The 22059-nt window shown below is 42.5% G+C and overlaps 2 protein-coding genes across 4 annotated transcripts in view; one reads left to right on the forward strand and one right to left on the reverse strand.

Annotated features, from left to right (window-relative positions):
• Positions 1 to 22059, reverse strand: part of LOC131693922 (uncharacterized) — a 489601-nt gene that overhangs the window by 84273 nt on the left and 383269 nt on the right. The window lies entirely within an intron of this gene.
• Positions 1103 to 19741, forward strand: LOC131693921 (protein DENND6A). Of its 2 annotated transcripts, none has more exons than XM_058982192.1 (2): positions 1103 to 1500; positions 16150 to 19741. In XM_058982192.1, exon 2 carries the CDS (start codon positions 16275 to 16277, stop codon positions 19653 to 19655), a length of 3381 nt encoding a protein of 1126 aa, XP_058838175.1. In that variant the 5' UTR covers positions 1103 to 1500; positions 16150 to 16274; the 3' UTR covers positions 19656 to 19741. The 2 variants fall into 2 exon arrangements, with proteins under 2 accessions (XP_058838175.1, XP_058838176.1); XM_058982193.1 differs by lacking the exon at positions 1103 to 1500 and adding an exon at positions 13937 to 14552.

The raw sequence follows: 22059 nt of genomic DNA on the forward strand, positions 1-22059 counted from the left end.
TGTTTTTAAACGTTTGATAAAATGGGTGGCATATGGTACACATTTATGCGGATAGCTCTCTCTTATACAAACTTTTGATTGATGGGTTACATATCTTGAAAAAATTATTTCGTTAAAACAAATAACTCATCTATTAATTCCTTTCTTCAAAAAACCAAATTTGAAAAAATCTGTTGTAGTAGATATAATAAAAATATATTTATAGGAGACTTCATTGAATGAGCCACACAGCTCTCGGGGTGGGACAACACATTTCAAGCGATTCTTTTTACTGTGATTTTACCGCACCGGACTGCTGTTCCCATTTTCACATTCAGAGTGCGCAGCATCGCATGCGCATCGCTTCATATTTTTCTTTGCATCTGTCCTGTTTTCGCGCACGTATAGGTTCATCGATGTTCTGTTCACTCACTCTTTCAGTGGTCCGCATACTCATCGAGGACAGAGCTGCCATTTATACAGATTTCAAGAACGAAGATACAGATTTCAATGAAAGTTTATGAATAGGTATATGATAAAAAAACAGCTCTTCTAAAATAAATTATTGTCAACTGAACCGAAACACTTTTTATATTCGAAACGTCTGGTGGGACAATTATCGATTTGAACGGTTTAAGTTATTTTAATGTTCGTTGTTCAACGAGGACGGTTTGTGCTCATGAAAACTTGTAAACATTCAATTTCTTTGTTGAGTACATCGAAGTCAGATAACTCACTTTTTTCCTGGACGGGTTTCAGATATTTATTAGGGTTTAGACCGTTTTAACCTGACCGGTCATTCACCCGTTTTTGCTGTTTATTTTGCTTGTTTGTTTATTTATTTGGGCTTTAACCCAAAGGGTCGTTCGCCTTAATTATTTGTTTTGTTTTTCGTCTCGCATAGCGCTTAATTCGGCCTCACATATTTTAAACGGCTGCATTTTTAAGTTTAATTTCCCTTCGATCTTCTCTATCCGCAAATCCCTTCCCATATATTTTTATTAGTTCATTTCAAATTCTCAGCAAGTCGTCTGGCAGCTTTGTACGCAAAGTTTGCCAGCATCCGCTGAACTGAAATTATGTAAACGTCAAACTGTAGCAAAACTGGCTACCAGCGAGCACTAATTGTCATTTTACAATCGACCAAGCAAAAAGTGAGAGGAAATAGGTTGTTGCTGCAAGGAAAAAGTCAATTTTCCTGATTTTTCCTAGCGAAATCAGGAAAAATTCCATTCAAGGTAGCTGCCAAAAGTTGCTCATTACGTCAATCGATGAAAATTCGCGTTTTCTCCGGGTGAAAAGCCGTCTACCGCGGATGGATAGTGACTCGAAGGTGAAAGTGTCATTCCGAGTGAAGGCAGCAGTGGAAAAATCTTGCCTTGTGCGGATCTACTCGCCTCTGATGGTGGGGGTTCATGTTCAAACAAAAACATTTCCTGCTCGAATTGTGTGAAACTGTGCTGCTGTGTGGGAAAAATTGAAACTGAAACGCACTCGCTGACGGGCGACTGGCCGCAGGAAGTAAGTTATAAACAAATTGTTCGCAGTTTTTTTTTTCCTTCATCATTGCTTAGGCGGGGATGGTGACGTGAAATCGATCCAGTAGGGGATATAGGGTTTACGTAAATACGCCGTCGGAATGGTGTATAGTTGATAGGTAAACAAAGTTCAACTGCATGGCTTTGATGGAAAGCAGCTGCGGGTTCCGTTGCTTTGCGGGCAAATGTGACGTAAAAGCCGTGACAGGGAAAGTAAACAAAAAACGGGTAAACAATGCAAAATAGTGTTCTTTAAACTATGTAGCAACGTTTCTTGTAAGCAACAGTTGGTGTTCCATGTATTGTGCAGTACAAGGGTTATCATAGTTGTAAATTTGAGTACGACAATCTAGTAGTAGGTATGTCAGGTCAAGGAAGAAAAAGTACATCCTTTACAAAATAAGATTTTATCATCAAAATATTAAAGTATCCATTTCGTAAGGTAGAAGAGCGTCAAAATGAATTGATGGAGAAAAGTGACGCTTGAATCCTGCTAGTCATTGAGTTCCATCACTTCTGATGCAGTTATTGTTGCATGTAGAAAGCTAAAAATCCTTCAATGTCGGTCCAGATGGGATTTCAGCGATTGTTCTAAAACAATGCTCTGCTAGTCTCGCTACGTATTTGGCGTACCTCTTCAACGACTCTCTGCGATCAGGGATTTTTCCTGACCGTTGGAAGCGATATTTTGTTTTCTCGGTTTTCAAAAAAGGATGTAAATGCGACATGCGCAATTATCGCTGAGTTGCAGCCTTGTGCGCTACATCTAAACTATTCGAGTCAATCGTTCTGGATTTTGTCACTCACAAATGCAGTAACATAATAGCTGAAGACCAACATGGATTCATTCCTACGCGATCTACCAGTATAAACTTAGTTTCATACACATCCTACATAATTCATGCACTTCAACATGGACACCAAGTTGATGCGATGTGTACAGCTCTTACTGCAGCTTTTGAGAAGTTCACCCACAGTATAGCTGTCGTCAATCTCAAACAGTTCGGTTTTAATTAACTTTTTTTTAGTTGGTTACTTTCTTACATATTTGGCTGTTAAATGAGCGTTAAAATTGTAGATACCATTTCTCTATCATTTACTGCTGCCTCCGGAGCTCGACAGGGCGGCCACCTGGGACCCATAATCTTTTTGTTGTGCATGAACAATTCCCACTCTTTACTCAAATGTCTCAAGCTGTCATACGCCGACGACTTCAAGCTATTCATCATCATAAAATGTCTTGTTGGTGCAAGATTGCTTCAATGTGATCTAGAAACTTTCCACCAATTAGTGTAGCAGCAATCAGATGATTTTGAATGCATCTACAATCTACATGCTCCGTAATATCCTTTACCCGCAAACATTCATCAATTTGATGAACTTTATGGCAATAATCTACGGAGAGAAACTTCTGTTAATAATCTAGGCGTAGTTCTTGACTCAAAGCAAACATTTAAAGACCATGTTTCATACGTTTCATCAAAAGCTTCCAGAACACTTCTTTCGTACAGCCAAAAATTTCAGAAATGTGCACTGTTTAAAGGTTCTCTATTGCTCTCTAGTACTCTAGATATTAGAATATGCATCAGTGGTCTGAAAATCATTCTATCAAGACAGAATCGGGACCGTTTGACGCAAGTTCCTCCGATTTGCCTTGCGCCACCTTTCCTGGAATAACCGGATAAATTTGTCCGCATATGAAGCAGATGTAAATTGATCGGCCTAGGTCTGCTCAATTGTCGTCGCAATGCCGCAACGGCTTTGTTTGTCTCTGATATTGTTCACAGTAATATCGACTGCTTCGCATTATTTCAACATTCATCGTCGTGTTTTACGATCCCATACTTTTTTCCGCCTTTTGCTAGAACAAATTATGGTAATAACAAACCCATAGCCACTATGAGTCGTATGTTAATTCAGCTCTCTAATGTCTTTGACTTTAATTTGTCCCGAGCCACCATGAAAAAATTTTTTGGATTCATATCCACTGTCTAGTTGTTGGAGCTTCACTCCAGCTGATTTTTTCTTGATCCAAAAAATAAAAAAATAGAAATATTGCGGATCTCTCGAGTTCTGGTGGAACGATATTCGGCCGTGACACAAAAAAAAATCGCCCCGATAAGCTTCGGGTGGTGGTAAATAGTTTGAAGCAGGCAAATGATATTGCTGGCTGCAGGTTCTTAACGGCGGAGTACAGAGTATATGTACCTGCTATTCGGGTTGAAATCTGTGGGGTCGTCTCCGATTCAAGTTTGAATTTTGAGGATCTGCTGGAGCACGGTACTGGCTTTTTTAAAGTCCCCTTGCTTCAGCCAGTGAAGATGCTGGAGTGCAACCGTTTGACTTCAGCATCAGTCGCAGCTGACGAGGAGAAGACAAATGTCAGCTCAGACTCCTATCGGGGATCTTCATTGGATCTTCTCTATTCAACTATCTCATCTTTAACAAGGTTCGTCTAATAGTTCGCCTTTTTGTGCCGCGAATCATAAACTGATCTAATTTAAAAAACGGGGACATTCAACCTCCCATTGTAGCAACAAGGTACGTTATGAGAAATGCAGTGGGAATCATCTGGTTGATTCCTGTGGAAGAGATGTCGAAAAATTTCTACTGTGGAAGAAATCCATCTGATCTCCCGACATGTTTCGTGCATAAACAGCACGAGGAGAAAATAAAGCGCTCCTGTTAGGGACGCTCTAAGCGATCATTCGCAGAAATGTTAAAGGAAGCTACGCCACAGGTCTTGACTAAAATCTATAACTTGTCTACTGACAAACGCGACTCTGTTGGACCCCAGGAGAGAACATCTTTTGTTGCACCTGAAAGTAATAGAAAATGGGGGAACATTCCCTCTCCCAATTTTAGTTTAGAGGAATGGTTGTGGGTCGGGATTTCATCTGTGTGATGTTTCGACTAAAACCCAACCAATACATATTGAATGCTCATTTCCGACGTATTGGGCTCGCGAATAGCGGTATGTGTGCCTGTAGCAACAGTTATCACGACATCGAACATGTTGTCTGGGATGCGTCGAAAATTGTTGTGCCAGATGTCAACTATTGCGTTGCCTTCGGGCCCGATGAAGACCACCCAATGTTACGGTTAGGGATGTACTTGCAAGCCGCGATCTCCTCTATATGTCCCTCGTAATAAAAAAGCTGCTTCTGAAATACCAACAGGCATCGGAAAGGTATACTGGATCACAGAGAGAAACAAACAAAAGGTCGCACTAAGGTGATAGGGCAGAGTCCTTTAAAAATTGCTACAGAAACGACACTGGACAATTAAATAATCAAAACCGGACTAAAACGTAAACAAGTGACGAGGTACTCTGACAGTGAACGTTAAACCTACCAAACGGAACGAATACATATATATATTTAAGGTTGTATCGAAGGTGAACCAGACCAGTGGCATAGGAGTGTATGACGCCAGAAATAAGTTCAAACTTAAACCTAAACTTGAAAATGGAGTGTGTTCTAGGTTCGCAGAGGTTGAAGCGATATTTGTAGCTCTTCGATATATAGAAAGGAATCAGATTACAGAAAGAGTGATACTAACGAATTCTAAAGCAGATTACGAATTCTTCAAAAATCAACTGGATAGTCAGTGCTACAAGTCAGTAAGGGACCATTCATAAATTACGTAACGCTTTTAGGGGGGGGAGGGGGTACAACAAGTTGTGACATGTTGTGACATTGGGGGGAGGGGGAGTTAGCTAGATCGTTACGTAACATGTTTTCACCGAAGAAAATTTTTTTTTCTAGGAATTTGTTACGTAACAGGGGAGGGGGGGGATGAAGAAATTTGTGACAATTTGTTACATGGGGGGAGGGGGGAGTCAATTTTGGGCAATTTTTGCGTTACGTAATTTATGAATGGTCCCTAATACAAGGGATCATCGAGAAAGCAGCCCGTAACAGAACGTCTATTCAGTGGATTCCAGGAGTTGTCAAACCAACAGAAAACGAAATTGCGGACGCTTTGGCATGAAATGGTGTGCCTCAAAATGTGATATCGCATAACATGCTGTTCTTGCGCGATGTGTACAATATTTTAAATGCATTTGTGAGCTTAAACAACAGCATGGAAACTCGATGTCTTTGATAGAGTGGAGTACAACTTACTTGCAAAAAACATGGAATAAATGAATTTCAATCCGGAACTGATAAACCTCACGTTCTGTATGAATAATAGTTTCTCGAGAGTTATGGTCAACGGGGAATTGGGAAGTGAGATCAAAATTCAAAGGTCAGTGCGCCAAGATGATCCACTCTCAATGATTCTGTTTGTCATCTACCTACAACCTCGATCTGCGGAGACAATACCATCACGCAGTATTGAATGCATATGCGGATGAGAACTCTATGTTAATCGGAAGTGAATCTCAGTTACTCGCAATCATAAACATCTTTGCCGACTTCACAGCTGTTTTTGGAGCAAAACCCAACACCCAGAAAATAAAAACCTTGAGGATCGGTTTATTGGATATGAGTGAGTGGTTCTCGGAATGCACTTCGCTGAAGACTTCTACGTTGAGTACGAACATGTATGTGGATGAACAACTCCAGAAATCTTAATGTCATAGAGAAAATAATTTTGTTGAACACGTTCATAACGTCGAAAATCTGGTATACAGCATCAGTGATCCCCCTACCGAAAAAAATCCGCTGGAAATTTCATTTCGCGGATCGGCTTCTCGGAATTCACTTCGAATCACTAATACTACTAAGATGCCAAGGTGGTCACCGTCCATCAAAGCCAAGGCCTTGCCAACCAACCGCATGATACATATCGGATCGGATCTACCCTTTTTGTGTAGTTTTCTGGAGCAGAACACAAATCCTCCAAATTTGTCGTGCATTCCACGAAAATACGAGCACATCCAAACAGTAAAGAGACAGCATTCCTGACCGAAAATATAGCAAGAGTACCGGATTCAAGTACAATATACAACTACTTTTTAAAACAGCTAAAGGAGCCAAAATAGTGCAGGAAAATTCTCAACGTGATTTGAAGACTATCTTTAAAAACATTCACTCCAATTTTTAAATTCACACCAACGATCAGTGTGGTTTTCTGTGGTGCATCGCAAAATTGTAACCAACGAGTTTTTGTATAGGGTAAACAGGAGAACTGATCCTAACTGCAACATTTGTCCTGGCCAGACGGATAGCATCGAGCACCACCTTTTCCAATGCAGCGAAAACAAACTCATTTGGACTTACCAACGAAGCGTTTTCCTGGGCCCTGATCGACGGGTCTAACAGTTGTAACATGACGACTGGATATACCCGGTTTTCCAACAGCAAAATAGGCGCACCCGCCAGCAAATCCTCAAAGAAATTTCGTCAATGATATGCTACTTGACAAGCGTACCAGCAAATGAGAAGAATGTGAATAACTGTAAGTTTTATATGACATGCAATTAAAAATTAAGAAACAGGACAATAGATGTTTTACAAAAAAAAATCCAAGAGTAGTACCAATAGCTGAAACGCGGACTTTGAACAGGCTGATTGTCGGGGACGATTTCTCACCTTACTGGCTTAACCTAATGCGAGTCGCAGACAATCAATACTGCGATAAATGCGAAAAAAGGAACGCTTCCTACAATGTTTAAAACATAGTAAGACCCGCACCCTTAGCAAAAATGAAAATTACGTTTGACGTAAACAATGTAGGAACGTATTAGTCTGTCTGATAAAAGGATTTTACACGCTGTGATACGTAAAATTAAATATTGTGACTCATATGATGTAAAACTCAGGCTGACGGTCCTAGGGAAAAACGAACAACTCACACTTTTACATGTAATTAAATATAAATTTATGTGAATCGGGACGCTGATGTGCATCTTGCAAAACGTGACGGCACCCTCACGGTCACTCAGAAATCTATCCCGAACACTACACCCATGCCGTATTATAACGCTACATTTTAGATTTTGGTTATTGACTACTAGAGTGACAGGAAAAAATGACCCCTATCGGCCCACCCCTGAGTCGATTCCTAGTCCCACCAGGAATACTTGCACCAAATTTGAAGCAAATCGAACAAGTCTAACTACCGGACCAACGTGCCTGAAGTTTGTATGGGATTTTTCAACAATTTACTTGGACAAAACCCACCAGCTCGCATTTTCGCCGCTAGGTGGCACTGTATGCATCGTATTATCACTGTAAGTGAAAACAAGGAAGGTAATTTATTTGTCTACAACTTTGTCGAAAACTGCTAGTAAATCCGGCTATGTTAAAAGAAGTTATTAAACTTTTAATAAAGTGACGTCTGAGTCAGTTTTGCATGGGGCCTAACAGTGCATGGTTGTGTATCAGTACTCGATTCACACGAACTAAACATTTTTGTGAAATAATTGTTAGGTTTAGCTCAACGGTATGTTCAGAAGAATTACAGTAAATAATACGAGTCATGCTTTGATTAGAAAATTTTAGTTCCACATGTTACCGCATATAGGGCGCCAACACTAACTTTTCAAGGAAGAGAGATAGAAATTTGGTGTCCTCTACAAAGTTATAGAACAGGCATTTTTCAGTATTTCTTCCGAACATCTTGATACTTTATCTCTCTTCTATGAAAAGTTAGTGGTGGCACCCTCTATGCGGTCACAGGTGGAACTAAAATTTTCTAACCAAAACATAACTCGTATTACTTACTACAATTCTTGTAAGCATACTATTCTAAACTGACTCAGACATCACTTCGTTAAAAGTTTAATAACTTCTTTTAACAAAGCCGGATTTACTAGCAGTCTTCGACAAGTTGTGGACAATTAAATTATCTTTCTTATTTTTACTTACAGTGATAATACGATGCATATAGTGCCACCTAGCGACGAAAATACGAACTAGTGAGTTTTCTCCATGTAAATTGTTGAAAGATCCCATACAAACTTCAGGCACGTTGGTCCGGTAGTTAAACTTGTCCGATTTGCTTCAAATTTGGTGCAAGTACTCCTGGCGGGACTAGGAATCGACTCAGGGGTGGGCCGATTGAGTTTTCAAAAATTTATCATTTTTCTGGGCAGTCTATTGACTGCCCAAATCCTCTTCTGTGCACCTCACGCCATTGCCGTATTTACGCTGAAAAATTGCGAAGGCGACCAAAACATCAAAAACGACGCATCCGGACCGTCGCAGGTCGTACCCATTATAATAGCAAAAAGCGGTTATCCGGAATTCGACGCCGACACCTGCTTTATGTGTCTAGAAGCGGCGTTCAGTGTTAATCGGAAGAGGGTAGACAAACAAAAATTTAATGGCGTCATCGTCGCTCTCGGTCCACGTGCTAAGTTCGTTTACAGCACAATAATGCATCGACACGAACAACAACGATCGCTACGCGATACTCTCAAAGCCATTTCCGGTGATCGTCCATTTCCAACCTTCGGAAGCCCAAAAGTTGACCAGCTTGCTTTCTGGTATAACGCTCGCAGATCAAATGCCAAGTGTCCTTTTGACCGAAATGCGTCGACGCGGCGGAACAGGATGCATAGATACGTGCTCTACCTACCACATCATCGCAGCCATACCTACTGCCACCCTGGACGAACAAGCGAAGGTTTCCGACAACATCATGAGCCTGAGGAATCCAATTTAGGCGATCCAATCCCCAGCGTCCCTAAACACACCGACTTTGAGCAACGCATCATCGACGCCATCACAGTCGAAGAACCGTTGGAAATGGAGATCATGCTAAGATTAACGAGTACTTAATGCTATAACTGTCCCTGATCGTTATCTCATTCCGCATATCCAGGATTTCTCCACCGTTCTACAGAACAAAAAGATGTCTTGCTTCGACCTGCAACGTGCCTACCACCAGATGCCTGTCGCGCCAGAGGACATTCCGAAGACGGCGATAACAACATTCTTTGGTCTTTATGGTTTATGACATTCTCCGAAATGCCGACCAAACTCTGCACCTCCAGGATATTCTGAGCGACTTGGACTTTGTTTTCTCCTTTGGTGGACTACTTAATTATTGCCTCAAAGAATGAAGAACACACAGCATACCTCGGCGAAGTTTTTCGACGCTTACGCGAAACGGCATTTGACCGACTCCGAGAAAAGAATTTTCCCCAATCTGCCACGGCGAAACAACTGAAGCGTTTCCTCGGAACTATAAACTGCGATAGACGATTCCTTCGGCACGCAGCTGAGCATCAACGAATCCTACCAGAATAGACATTGTTCTGTGTGTATAGAATCTGATCGGTTGTTATTTTCTGCCAAATGCTGTGAAACACTTCTTTAACGCTTCCTCAATTTAAAAATCTGGCAGAACGTCTGGTATCTGCAAAAAACTCTGGCTTTGCCTGGTATCTGCAAAAAACTCTGGCTGTGCCGGATAAATCTGACATAATGGCATCCCTGGTTGTCGCTATAGTCGATCCGAGTCGGAAGACTTAAAAACTTGATGTGAATTTTCACAAAGAAATCTGAACTAAAACACCAGATGAGTAGCATTAAGGAAATTTTAGCAGAGCTAACAGATTCGAGTTGCAATGTTCCAGCCTCTACATCAACTGTCAATTCGACTATTTCATCACCACTATCTTCGACAAAGCTTCGAAAACAGATACAACTTCGAGTAAGACAATGAGAGATGCTGGATCGTTCTGACCAGAATAAAAAATACTGTCAGTGAACGAGAAATTGCCGAGATGGTTGCTGTTTCAACGGAGAGTGCTATAGAAACAGTCATGGTGAAAAACCAGTTCCGCAGTGGAAGAACGTGTTGACGATGCCTTTCGTTTCGTTCAAAGTTGGCTTTGATGACAATTTTACGGAAATAGCGTTGAACCCGTCAACATGGCCAAAAGGAGTTTATTTTCGGGAATTTGAAAATCGAACGACTGTGTGGGAACCTGGTGGATAAAATAGGCTATGTAAATAATTCATAATATAATATTGCTACCATCAACATCAACACAATCACAAATACGACAAAGTTAAACGCGTTACGCTCGTTCGTCCGAACAATGGAACTAAATATCGTTTTCATGCAGGAAGTCGAAAACGAGCAACTATCCTTGCCTGGTTTCAACGTAATCTGCAATATAGATCATGCCAGAAGGGGAACCGCAATCGCTTTGAAAGAGCACATTCGTTTCTCGCACGTCGAGGAAAGTCTCGATGGATATCTAACAGAACTACGAATACAAGATACAACTCTCTGCAACGTCTACGCACCATCGGGTTCCCAAGCGAGAAAGATTCTTCAACAACACCCTCGCGTACTACCTGAGACACAGAGCCGAACACGTTATCTTGGCAGGCGATTTCAACTGCGTGCTCACAATGCGACGCAACGGTGGGTACAACTCAAGCCCGACTCTTCTGGCCACTATCGGGCAAATCACACACAACTCGATGTCGAGGAAAGATCGATTGTACATTAGCTCGGGACTCCTCAGTCATCTGAGAACAGCGGACACACACGTGTGTTCGTTTACAAACCACAAAGCTGTCACAACACGAGTATGTCTTCCACATCTCGGTCGACCACCAGGTCGGGGCTTCTGGTCCCTCCGCACGCACCTCCTAACGGAAGAAAATATCGGAAGAGTTTAAATTCCGGTGGCAGTATTAGACCCGCCAACGCCACAATTTTCTTTCTTGGATGGATTGGGTGCTGTCTTATACCAAAACCAAAATAAAATAATTATTTCGCTGGAAGTCAAAATTAGCTTACGACGATTTCCATCAAGGAACACCAAGGTTATACGCCAAACTGCGTCGGGCGCACGACGACTATTATCAGGATGCAACCATGTTGACGACCATCAACCATATCAAAGCAGAAATGTTAACCCTCAAAAAGGCTAAAATTGTGACTACAAGAAGCATCGCTCCTAAGACTCAATGAAGTCAAAAACCTCTTTTTTGTCATTTTATTAGTGAGAGAATCGAAAGCTCCGAAACGCTCGATCATTTGTATTTCAAATTACAAGTGCATTGAAACTAGAAAATTATAACTAGTCGGGCCTCCGAGGCCCGTTGCCTCAAAAAACTACAACGATAATTTACCCGAATGTTTGTACGGATCAACGAAACTTATATCGCTGGTGAACCCCTCTCCCCTTTTCAGTTTGGGGAGCGCAGGCGAAAACGAACGACGATCACACGCTTACAAAACGAGAGGAACGAGTTCCTCGAACACTCTGAAGACATCGAACAACACATGCTGCAATGCTACCGAGAGCTGTACACTACACACGAGACAAAACATGATAGGGACGCTGACTTCGTTTGTACTAGAATAGTTCTCGAAATCGACGAAACGAACGAGCACTGCATGAGTGAGATAATAACAGCCGACATTTTGTCTACAATAAAAACAAGCGCGCCGAGGAAATCGCCGGGTTCGGATAGTCTTCCGAGAGAATTCTACCTGCGAACCTTCGATGTCATCTATCGGTAAATCAACCTCGTGTTAAACGAAGCCCTATCGTCTAATTTGTGGACAGCGTCTTCGTACCGGTGAAAAAGAAAGGGGCAGGCGACACTGCTCACTCGTGCAGATCAATCTCACTTATCAACTTTGATTAGAAACTTTTGTCCCGTATTCTCAAAATGAGGCTTGAGAAAGTGGTGAGTGCCCATCGGATTTTTGGAAATGTATAATTGTTGAATTGGAATTGATGATGAACGGCGCCCATCGTAGTATCAGAGACATCGACTTTAAAGTGCCACTTTTGCTTCATGAGATGGATGCTCCAAGAAAGTTTCATGGCCCATCCATCTCACGAAGCAAAAGTGGCACTTGAAGTCGATGTTTCTGGTACTGCGATGGGCGCCGTTCTTAACCAATTCGACGAAAATGGACTACAATCGTTGGCATTCTTTTCTCGTAAACTTAGTGATACCAAACAAAGGGCCAGCACCTACGACCTAGAAGTTCTGGCTATGTATGCGATGGTCAAATACTTTAAAGATTTAATAACCGGTAGAGCATTCTGTATCTATACAGACCATAAGCCTCTGGTTACCGCTTTCCAGCAGCGTTCAGACCGAGCGAGTCCAACACGGTAACGTCATCCCAGCTTTATCAGCGAGATCATCACTACCGACATTAGCCATCTTCCTGGTGAAGCTAGCAAGGTGCTGATATGCTGAGCCGCATTACTTTGGTCACCACCATCAACGACTTCGACATAGCATCGACGGTAATCAGACCATTTATTCCAAGGGAATTTTGAGCCACGATAATTGAAATCTACACAACGTCACTCACCCTGGAGTCCGAGCAATAAATCGTCAAGTTGCGGATCGTTTCGTGTGACCGTTTCTCTGGCGGGTTTGTAACAACTCCGCTACACATTCGATCCCGTGTCAAAAATCAAAAGTACACCGTCGCAATAATTCACAAATACTGCAGATCACCACCCCAAGCGAGAGATTCGCTCATGTGAACATGGACTTGATCGCACCCCTTCCACCAGCTGATGGGTTCGTATACTGCCTAACACTAATAGACAAATCAATATTAATTCGTCAAAAGGGCGAAAGTGTTTTTATAAACAAACTTGTTTCGCTCATTAGTCTGCTGCAGAGTGGAATTTCATGAAAAATATGCGTTAATGTAAATATTTACCCTTCGTAGAAGTAATTTCAATTGTTTTCTGCTTTGAAATTATAGTAAATTAAGAGAAACCATCAAAATAAAAGTTTGTTTACAAATCTTATTCGCCCTTTTGCAAATTTAATATGGAAATGTTCTCATTGGCCAGAGGTTATCTTAATCGTAAATATGACTGCGGCCACCGTTTTTTAGCCCGAGCTTTTATTAGTGATTGGGTTCCGCACTTCGGAGTACCTGTCCGGATCACCATCCATCTCAGCCAACAATTCGTGTCCGATTTATTTCGCGAGCTGACTAGAGCGTTGGACATCACACACCTAAAGACTGCACCCTATCACACGCAAGCCCACGGGCAAATAGAGAAAACACATCAACAGTTAAAGGCTGCATTCATGTGTCACTAACATATTAAGTGGACAGTTCTTTCCTCCCTTAGGTTGATGGGTTTGATGGTATTGCAAACATCATCAAGCATATTTCGTGCATCAGTGCTAAAGAACCTCTGATAGACAATTGCTTTTAAATGGTTATTGTGTTACGCCTCAGTAGTGGCGCATCGAGGAGACCGAGAGGGCTTATGGGCCTTTTTATGTTTTGTGTTTTTTCATACTCTGTACTTGTCCAAACTAATTCTTTTGTCTATGCTTCGGGAGTGATATCTAGCTTCAGTGTATACTCGCAGACTGGTCGGTATAGAGAATGAATTAATAATTTTTTTTTTAACTTAGAATCCTACCACTAACGCGCGGGCCTATGTGACGCTTCGGGCTAGGATCAGCATAAATGATAATAGTCGTCCGTTCGTGGAACTTTGGATTGTTTCGCATTTATGCTGATCATGTATAACAAAGTGGCAGTAAGGCTGGTATCCACCACACAACAATCAACCACTGGCCTGTGGTGATATGGAAGAACTCACTCTCTACTCTAGCATCTAAATCGTACAACGAAAATTAAACTTCAGGTTCGCGGCTCGCGGGCGATCATCCAAGAACACGTGCGTAAATGAACGGACACACAAACCGGCCAAAATCATCGCACCGTAGAACCACTGTTTCCGAATTCGACGTAAAAGAGAGGGAAGAAGAGGAGAAGTGATAGAAAACGGGAGTCGTTGGAAGCCACTGAAAGAAGACGGTCATTGAAAAAGGGCGGGAAGAAGGATTGCGGTGACGGGTAGTAATGTGTCGGCGGTACGTCTTCGTTCCTTTGAAGCCAGATAGCAGATTCGAAGGAGGTTTTCAGGACGACACAGCACCATTACGGGGACCTGGTTGGAACCGTACGTCACATCTCGGACAAAGAAAAGTCTCCGTTGCTTCGAAGCCAGAACCAGCTCCGTGGACAGCACAGTTCGAAGGAGGTTATCAGGACTATCCGTCCCCACCACGTGGATCCAACACTTGGACACCGAAAATGCGCTGCTGGTCGGTAAGACATTTGCTATTGTCGTGTCACACGCTTTCGCTGAGTGCGGGAACGGTCGTGGGTAGAGGGTACATTTTTCCGAGCGACCATCGTCACACCACATACCGAGTTGGCTGTGTGCTTCGCTCAGGATAGCTCTATCCACACCTACGAACCCGCAGCAACGAAAAGCTCTCACCTTCTCTCCAGCAGCGATGCAGCAAGGGCCCTAACAGTTCCTGACAGTACCAGTATGCGCCATGTAAGAAATTTATAAGTTAAAAAGTATTTCTTTGGTTTTGTATAACTTTCTTCTCACTGAGCCTTATGTCTGTCTTCAATGTTGATCTATTTCGTTCGTTAAAAGTGCTATCAGGTGAGTCAAAGTTGTGAGTTCTCTATTGAGCAGTGTGAAAGCGACCCTGGGTGAAATAAAACCCGATCGAGCTAGTCGTCTGTTACAAGTTACATTTACGCTAGCACATGCGACATACAAACGCTCACGCTATCGAACACGATAACGTACAAACACTTGAGCCCTTCACGGCGATATACGCGATCGTGAAGACCCTACGCTCGCACATATCTGAACCGTACAATGAATATCATATTCGGAATCACGGCCCACTGTAATTGGTCTCAAGCAGTGTTTTAGTGGGTGACATTTCCCGTCTCGTCTGCAAGTGTAGTGAGTAATTCTGACGTAGAGTTCTTCTGAGACCCTATCTCTATAGCTCCAGTAGGACAACAATGGTCCAACTAGAGGAGGTCCCACTAAAAAGTGGTCCAGTTATAAAATGACCAACCAGCGAATCACGACTGTACACAAATGTGCGTTAACAGAACGAAAAATCTTGTTATTTTTTCATTGCGCGATTTTCCATGGATATAAAAATAAACCTTGGTTGTCTGATTCCAATGGAAGTACATATAAGATCAAGTCATGGTAGTATTTACTTTATACTCCGTCAATAAATTATTTTTGTTCAATTAAACGCTTCCTGGTCCTAGTCGCTAGGGAGTAAACAGGCTCAAAAAAACTTGCTACTTTCTCCTCCGGTTTGCTACCAGAGGAAGAAAAAAGAGAAGAAGCCAATACACTTTGAATAAGTTAACCTTGTAAGTCCAACGGGAAAATGATCCGGAATTCTGCCTGGCTCTAGTTAGTATCCGGCTCCGGTTAAACGGTCTAATTAGAATCAGTTGAATCACTTGAGCCGGATATTAACTACAGCCACCCAGAATACCGGCTCCCTCTCCGGCTGGACTTACTGGGTTACTTCAAGAGTGAAGCATTGAAACAGAATGCTAGCTTCGGTAAATTCGCGGCAACTGAATTTGAGTTTTCCGCTCCACTGAGCATAACCCATGCATGAAGTGACTAGGTGACGTTACCAAGAACAGGCCCAGTATACTAGCGGCTGAAGTGGTTATACAAAATAAGATTTAGTTACCCTAAAAATAAGTGATCTCAGTTAAAAAATGTCATGCAAATCACCTAGTCTTTTCTCATTCATCCTAACCGGATTTTTAGCATCCCAACGTGCTGCGTAAATCATATAGAAACAAATTACAGCCACCCTAATCTAATCTAATAATCATTCCATTATCTCATTTTCAGATCACCCTCTTCACTTACCGAAACAGTATACTACCCGCATCCACAACCAGTCGCAACCGCGTAGGATGTTCCATTAAATCTCCCGCAACCAATCAACCAGCCAGCGAACCAACGCGTAAAACACAATGAACCATCCCCCTAAATCAACGACGGCAACATCACCGCTAGCGATCGGAATCGACTTCGGCACCAGCTTCTCCAGCGTTGGCATCTATCGGGGCGGTAAGTTTGAAATCGTCGCCAGCGGGTCCGGCTGCCATCGGATTCCATCGTGTGTGGCCTTCACCGATAAGGCCCGGTTGGTGGGTGAAGATGCGCTGGCGCAGTACGACCGGGACCCGTCAAATGCCGTTGTCGAGGTTAAGCGAATGCTGGGTCGGCGGCTGAAAAACGACAAACTGCAGGTACAGTTTAAGGGGGAAAGGAAGGCGTACTATCCGGAGGAAATATGTGCTGTTCTGCTGGGGAGTCTGAAGGCGATGGCAGAGCGGACGCTGGGTCAGAAGGTCGGTTCGGCGGTGATTACTGTTCCGGCCGGGTTTACCGACGGTCAGCGGCAGGCGATGTTGGATGCTGCTGCGATCGCGGGACTAAATGTGCTAAGGTTGGTGAATGAACCGACGGCGGCAGCTATCTCCGTGGGGATCAACAAGAAAGTGATCGGGGAACAGTTTGTGCTGGTTTGCTCCATGGGCGGGGGATACCTGGATGTATCGATTCTGACGGTCTACAACGGAGTGTTTGAGGTAAGGGCGACCTCAGGCGATCTGTTGGGTGGAACGGAATTCGATGATCGTTTGGTGGCACATTTCGCGAAGCAATTCCAGGAGCAACAGTCGAAGGATATATATGCTAGTAAGGAAGCTCTTCGGAAATTGCGAAAAGGCTGTGAACAAGCGAAGCGAACCCTATCCTACACCAATCGGGCAACGGTTGAGATCGAAGATCTGTTCGAGGGCCAGGCTTTCACCATTAGCTTAAGCCGAGAGCAGTTTGAGGAGCTTACGCGAGACCTGTTTGATAGGATCATGCTGCATGTGGAGGCCGCCTTGCGACGAGCACGGAAGGATCGGTTTGCCATTCACGAAATTATGCTGGTTGGAGAATCATCTCGAATACCTAAAGTACAAGTGATGCTAAGTGAATTTTTTGACCGTCGATCGCTGAGTAGTTCGATTAATTCGGACGAGGCTGTGGTGGTGGGGAGTGCGATTACGGCGGCCATTTTGAGTGGAGAGAGGTCAGTGGAAATTCAGGATATTCTCTGGCTGGATCTGGTTCCGCGATCGATTGCGTTAATCGCAGAGTACGCATTCGATGAATCACCAAGGATACTGTTCAGTAGAAACACGATGGTTCCTCTGAAAGTGAAGCATAGAGTGAAATCTTTTCGTGAAACGCAGTTGCTTTATGAAGGAGAGAGTGCCATTGTTAGTGATAATATTTTACTGGGGAGGTTGCAGATCGAGGGAACTTTCGGAGATATTGAAGATGTGGGTTTGGCGTTAAGCATCGATACAAACGGGATTCTGCATGCCGTTGTGGAGGGAAATATTGAGTTGAAAGCCACTTTAGAGAAGGGAAGACTCGAGAGGTTCGAGATTGATAGGATCGTTTATGAACATAAGAAAGTGATATTGGATGCTGAAAAGCACGAGGAAGATGCCAAGGAGCAAGAAATAGCCAAACAGAAAATTACTTTCCAGCAGACTGTGGAATCAGATGAAAGGGCAGGATCGTGGGATCGCTTCAGTGAATGGCTGCACTGTATTTGTATAGTAACGTTTGATCTAGAGCTTGGTCAAGCTATGGAATTGATCTACCCAAAACACGTAACGCTTAGTGAACAGGAAAAAATGAATATATGCTATTTGGCCTTTCCGGATTCTAACTCCGGTTGCATGGGGGACTCCCAGTTTCACATCAGGCTACGGGTATCACCTGGATCCGATTCGGTGCTAACCAGTGAACATTTAGAGTTTAACTATCACTGTTTGCCGGTGCATCGAGCAGACCCAGGACATTTCTGGGGATTTGTGTACTTCCGCCAGATCAAAGATGCTAGATTGAAACGAGGTTACTTTCAAAAAAGTTTGGTTCTTCTAACTCGACTTCCATTTGTTAACCTGTTCTATGAGATCAGTGCCCTGATAGCACCTTCCTTTTTCTCCAGTGGAGAACCCACATTGGAAGCTGTTTGCGATAATATATGTCATTGGCCATCCCTAATGGCTGGAGAAAACTTGGCTCTTCACATTCTTGGAAGCGTTTATGAAATATCTATTCCAAAACAAAACATAAAATCACAAACTGCGGAAAAGATCAAATCCGAAAGCGCTATTTCAGTCAGCCCACAAACGCAAATCATTGGTTCTATCCACGAAATTGACATTTTTAAGAGTCTCCAGTTCTTCCTCCCTCATATTCACTTGCTTTGGGAACTGGTCCTAACCGGAGAACCCATCGTAGTAACCGGAACATCGCCCACCGACTGCGCCCATATGGTCCAATCTCTCATGAGCTTAATCAATCCTCTCTCGTACTGTGCCGAAAGTCGTCCCTATTTCACCATTCACGACACCGAGTTTAAAGAGTTCACCCAGAACAAAAATGGCTATCCGTCAATTATTCTCGGCGTTACGAATCCATTCTTCGCCAAAACCCTTCAGCATTGGCCGCACACCATTCGGCTGCAGGACAGTGTTGAAAGTCAGTTGCAGCAACAGAAACAGAAACAATCAATTATCTCAGCTGGTAGCACCGAAGCCAGCCCTAACTCATCATCCACCTCGGAATCAGCAGCCGCCCTGTCGAAATTGTCAAAAATCAAACAAATCACCAACAAACTCCTGGATCCGTCCCCGGGAGTCTACACCCAGTACAAACCGTTCATTGGCAAAGATAAATCCTTCATCAAAAAGATCCTCCTGGGGATAAAAACCGAACGCCCGACATCGGTACAGTCCGCCCTGCTTCGGCGACATCTGTTGGAGTTAACCCAAAGCTTCATGATACCCCTGGAACGCTACATGGCCTCCCTCATGCCACTACAGAAAGACATCTCACCCTTCAAATCCGCTCCACTGCCGAACCCCTTCAAGCAGGAAGACTTCCTAGCCACCCTGGAAGAATGTGGTCCCCAGCTGACGTTCACCTGTAAGGGCGACTGGGAGGGTCTCTACAAACGCTTTTTCACTTCGCCCAACTTTAAGGGCTGGTATGAAACACGCTACTTTGAGCTACAGCAAACCCTACAGGCACTGCACATGCAAACTCTATCCGAGTCCAATCTCACCGAGTGGGTCAAGGATAAGCACGAGGTGGAGATCGTGGATATGATTCTGCGATTGCGGCAGAAGTTGACGCTCTGCAATAGCACCCAGATGGCGGCCCTGCCGGTGCCACTCAACACTAAGGATACTCGCGAACTGCTGCTGAGACATCTGGACAGCATGAAACGATGTCTGCCGGATGATTTGAAGCAGATTTTAAACAATATCGGATGAAGATAACTTTTTTTTAAAGAAAACCCAGCTTAGCAAAAAATATACATTTATATAGGCTAATTGTGGAAAGTTTTAGTTCGAAATAATTTGTTTTTTCTTCAATACTTGGTATCACAATATCCTATTCTATCTGCAAATTTCACCGGTGTTGTTCGGGATATTAGCTGGTATGTGATGAGACGCAGTCGGATATGAGACGGTCGTTTTCTTCATTCTGCAATACAATTATGATGGAGTTTTTTTTATAACTTAGTTTTCTAGCTAACAACGGAGTGAAAGCTTGAAAGGGTTATGGGCTACGAAACTATATCTGAAAGTTCTTGCTTCTTTTTAGAAGTGAATTTGCTTTGAGTTAATAAGGTTGGAAAGGTAAGTGTAAAAATATTTTATTCATTGCCATTTTTTTCAGACAAGTTGAATTTCATAGTTTCGAAATGCTGATCTCGTCAGTAACTGGCACCAACTAGGTCCAAATGAGCACTATTTAGACAATAAATTGTAAAATTTCACACAACTTTTTGAACGCATAATGCAACTGGCTGCTCCCGAGATATGTCTTGGGAAGTAAGCATAGAAGCTCCGGTTCGCTGGCGACGAAGCGCCTGGCACTATGCAAATTAGTTGTGTGTACTGTTAGGATTTTGTACCAATTAAGACCTATTTGGTGTCAAATGGCACTAATTTTGTTCATCCAAATGTTTTTCCCTTAAGGTCCAAAGAACTTTCGGAGAGCGTCTACACGAATTGAACGCTTGATAGTATGAGTTGGAAAAAATGCGTTCCACTTTGTCACCGGTTTATCCATATAAAGCATTTATTAAACTCTAAAAGAAGAACATCAATCGGTTTATTAGATTATCAGGATTCAAATTGTGCAAAATAGTTGGTGGAAAAACAATTGACCGGGCGGAATGGTGCTTTTGAAAAAGTGGTGGTGATTTTTCGTCACCACCACACTGTGCCGGGGCACTAGGGTGGCACGAGGATGTATGAAAAAAAAATTGAATACCGCAGAACCAAGCTAGAAAAATTCGTAATAGTACAAACGATTCTAAGTTTGTATGCAGTTTACTATGAGAAATTAATACATTTTCATTAAATTCATAAATATACCGCCTGATGCCCCTGAAAAATATATTGTATGCTACATTCTATAGATTCAGTCAAGTAGAAAAACTTCTAAAGATAGATCATAGCTATGACAACTGGTTCATGAGTTATTGCAAAATTAAACTTTCGTTGCCCTGAAAGTTATGAAAATAGTGCTGTCTCTGGCTGCCCGGCGAGCTGAACCTTCAATCAAGTGAACCTTGACGTATTTGTTGTGGTCACCAATTATACCGTTGGTGTGAAGCGGAAATATAGTCCAGATGGTATCATCCGAAACATGTTGCTCTAAATGACTTGGGATCGAATTGTAACAGAATTGTTTTCATGTATTTTTTTATGGTGTGAATATATTTTGAGCAAATTAAAATTGAAACGAGACTGAAACGGGAAAGATTCCCGTTATTTTGAAGCTCAACTGATGTTCAACACATCCCTGTAGAGCTGGAACTGCTATAGTGCCCCGTACACTGAAAGTAGGTTAATTGAGTAAGCTGGGCAATATCTGTCACTATACGCCAGCAAGAGTGCCGCCGACCATGAAGCACAAATCGCTTTTAACCAAAACTTTTGAACGGATCATCCAGGGATTGAGATTGGAGTAGCATCGTGAACATAACGCTAGAACTTAGCTTTGCTAAAATAAAATAACAGGTCAGAAATAACGATTATGATCTCCCTTATTACTTTATTTGAAACTAACAATTCTACATAATAACGTTCCCGCTTTACATAGAACAAAAAAATGTAAAAAAAATAAAAATTAAGAACCGAACTCATGTCCTACAGATTGTCTATTTATGACGCTCGCATCTGAACTGTAAAACCGCCTATGTTGATAGCTGCCTAATTCAGTTTATGACTAGCATATCACGGTTAACTTGATTGGGGTATCAGCCAGAGTATGCAGACAAATTCAATTTTCACCAACGATGTAGACACTTAAGTATTGGCGATTTGCGGCAAAACCAAAATTAGTCATGCGACACCTATGATTCAGCTCATGAACTGGCAAAGTGATACAGTTTGCTTTTTTTCACCCGCAAGTGAGTCGTAGCTTACTACTAAAACTTCATTTTCTTTTCGGAAAAAGCTTACCCCTGCCAAAATATGAATGAAACGAGTAAGAAATTTAGTTTTATTTGCAACTATTCTGAAATAACAGTCATTTGCAACTATTTGGCTCATACATTTCTTCGAAATGTAATCGGGGTATTATTGTGGTTATAAAAAATCGTTCTGTAAATAGAGTTCCAACTCGAAACCGAGACCCAATCAGTTCCAATGCCAAACTCCT

Source organism: Topomyia yanbarensis, chromosome 3 (assembly GCF_030247195.1).
Source record: "Topomyia yanbarensis strain Yona2022 chromosome 3, ASM3024719v1, whole genome shotgun sequence".
NCBI lineage: Eukaryota > Metazoa > Arthropoda > Insecta > Diptera > Culicidae > Topomyia > Topomyia yanbarensis.

Excerpts from the sequence above, each read along its gene's own strand:
- LOC131693921 (XM_058982192.1), top strand. The coding sequence starts at position 16,275 with ATGAACCATCCCCCTAAATCAACGACGGCAACATCACCGCTAGCGATC.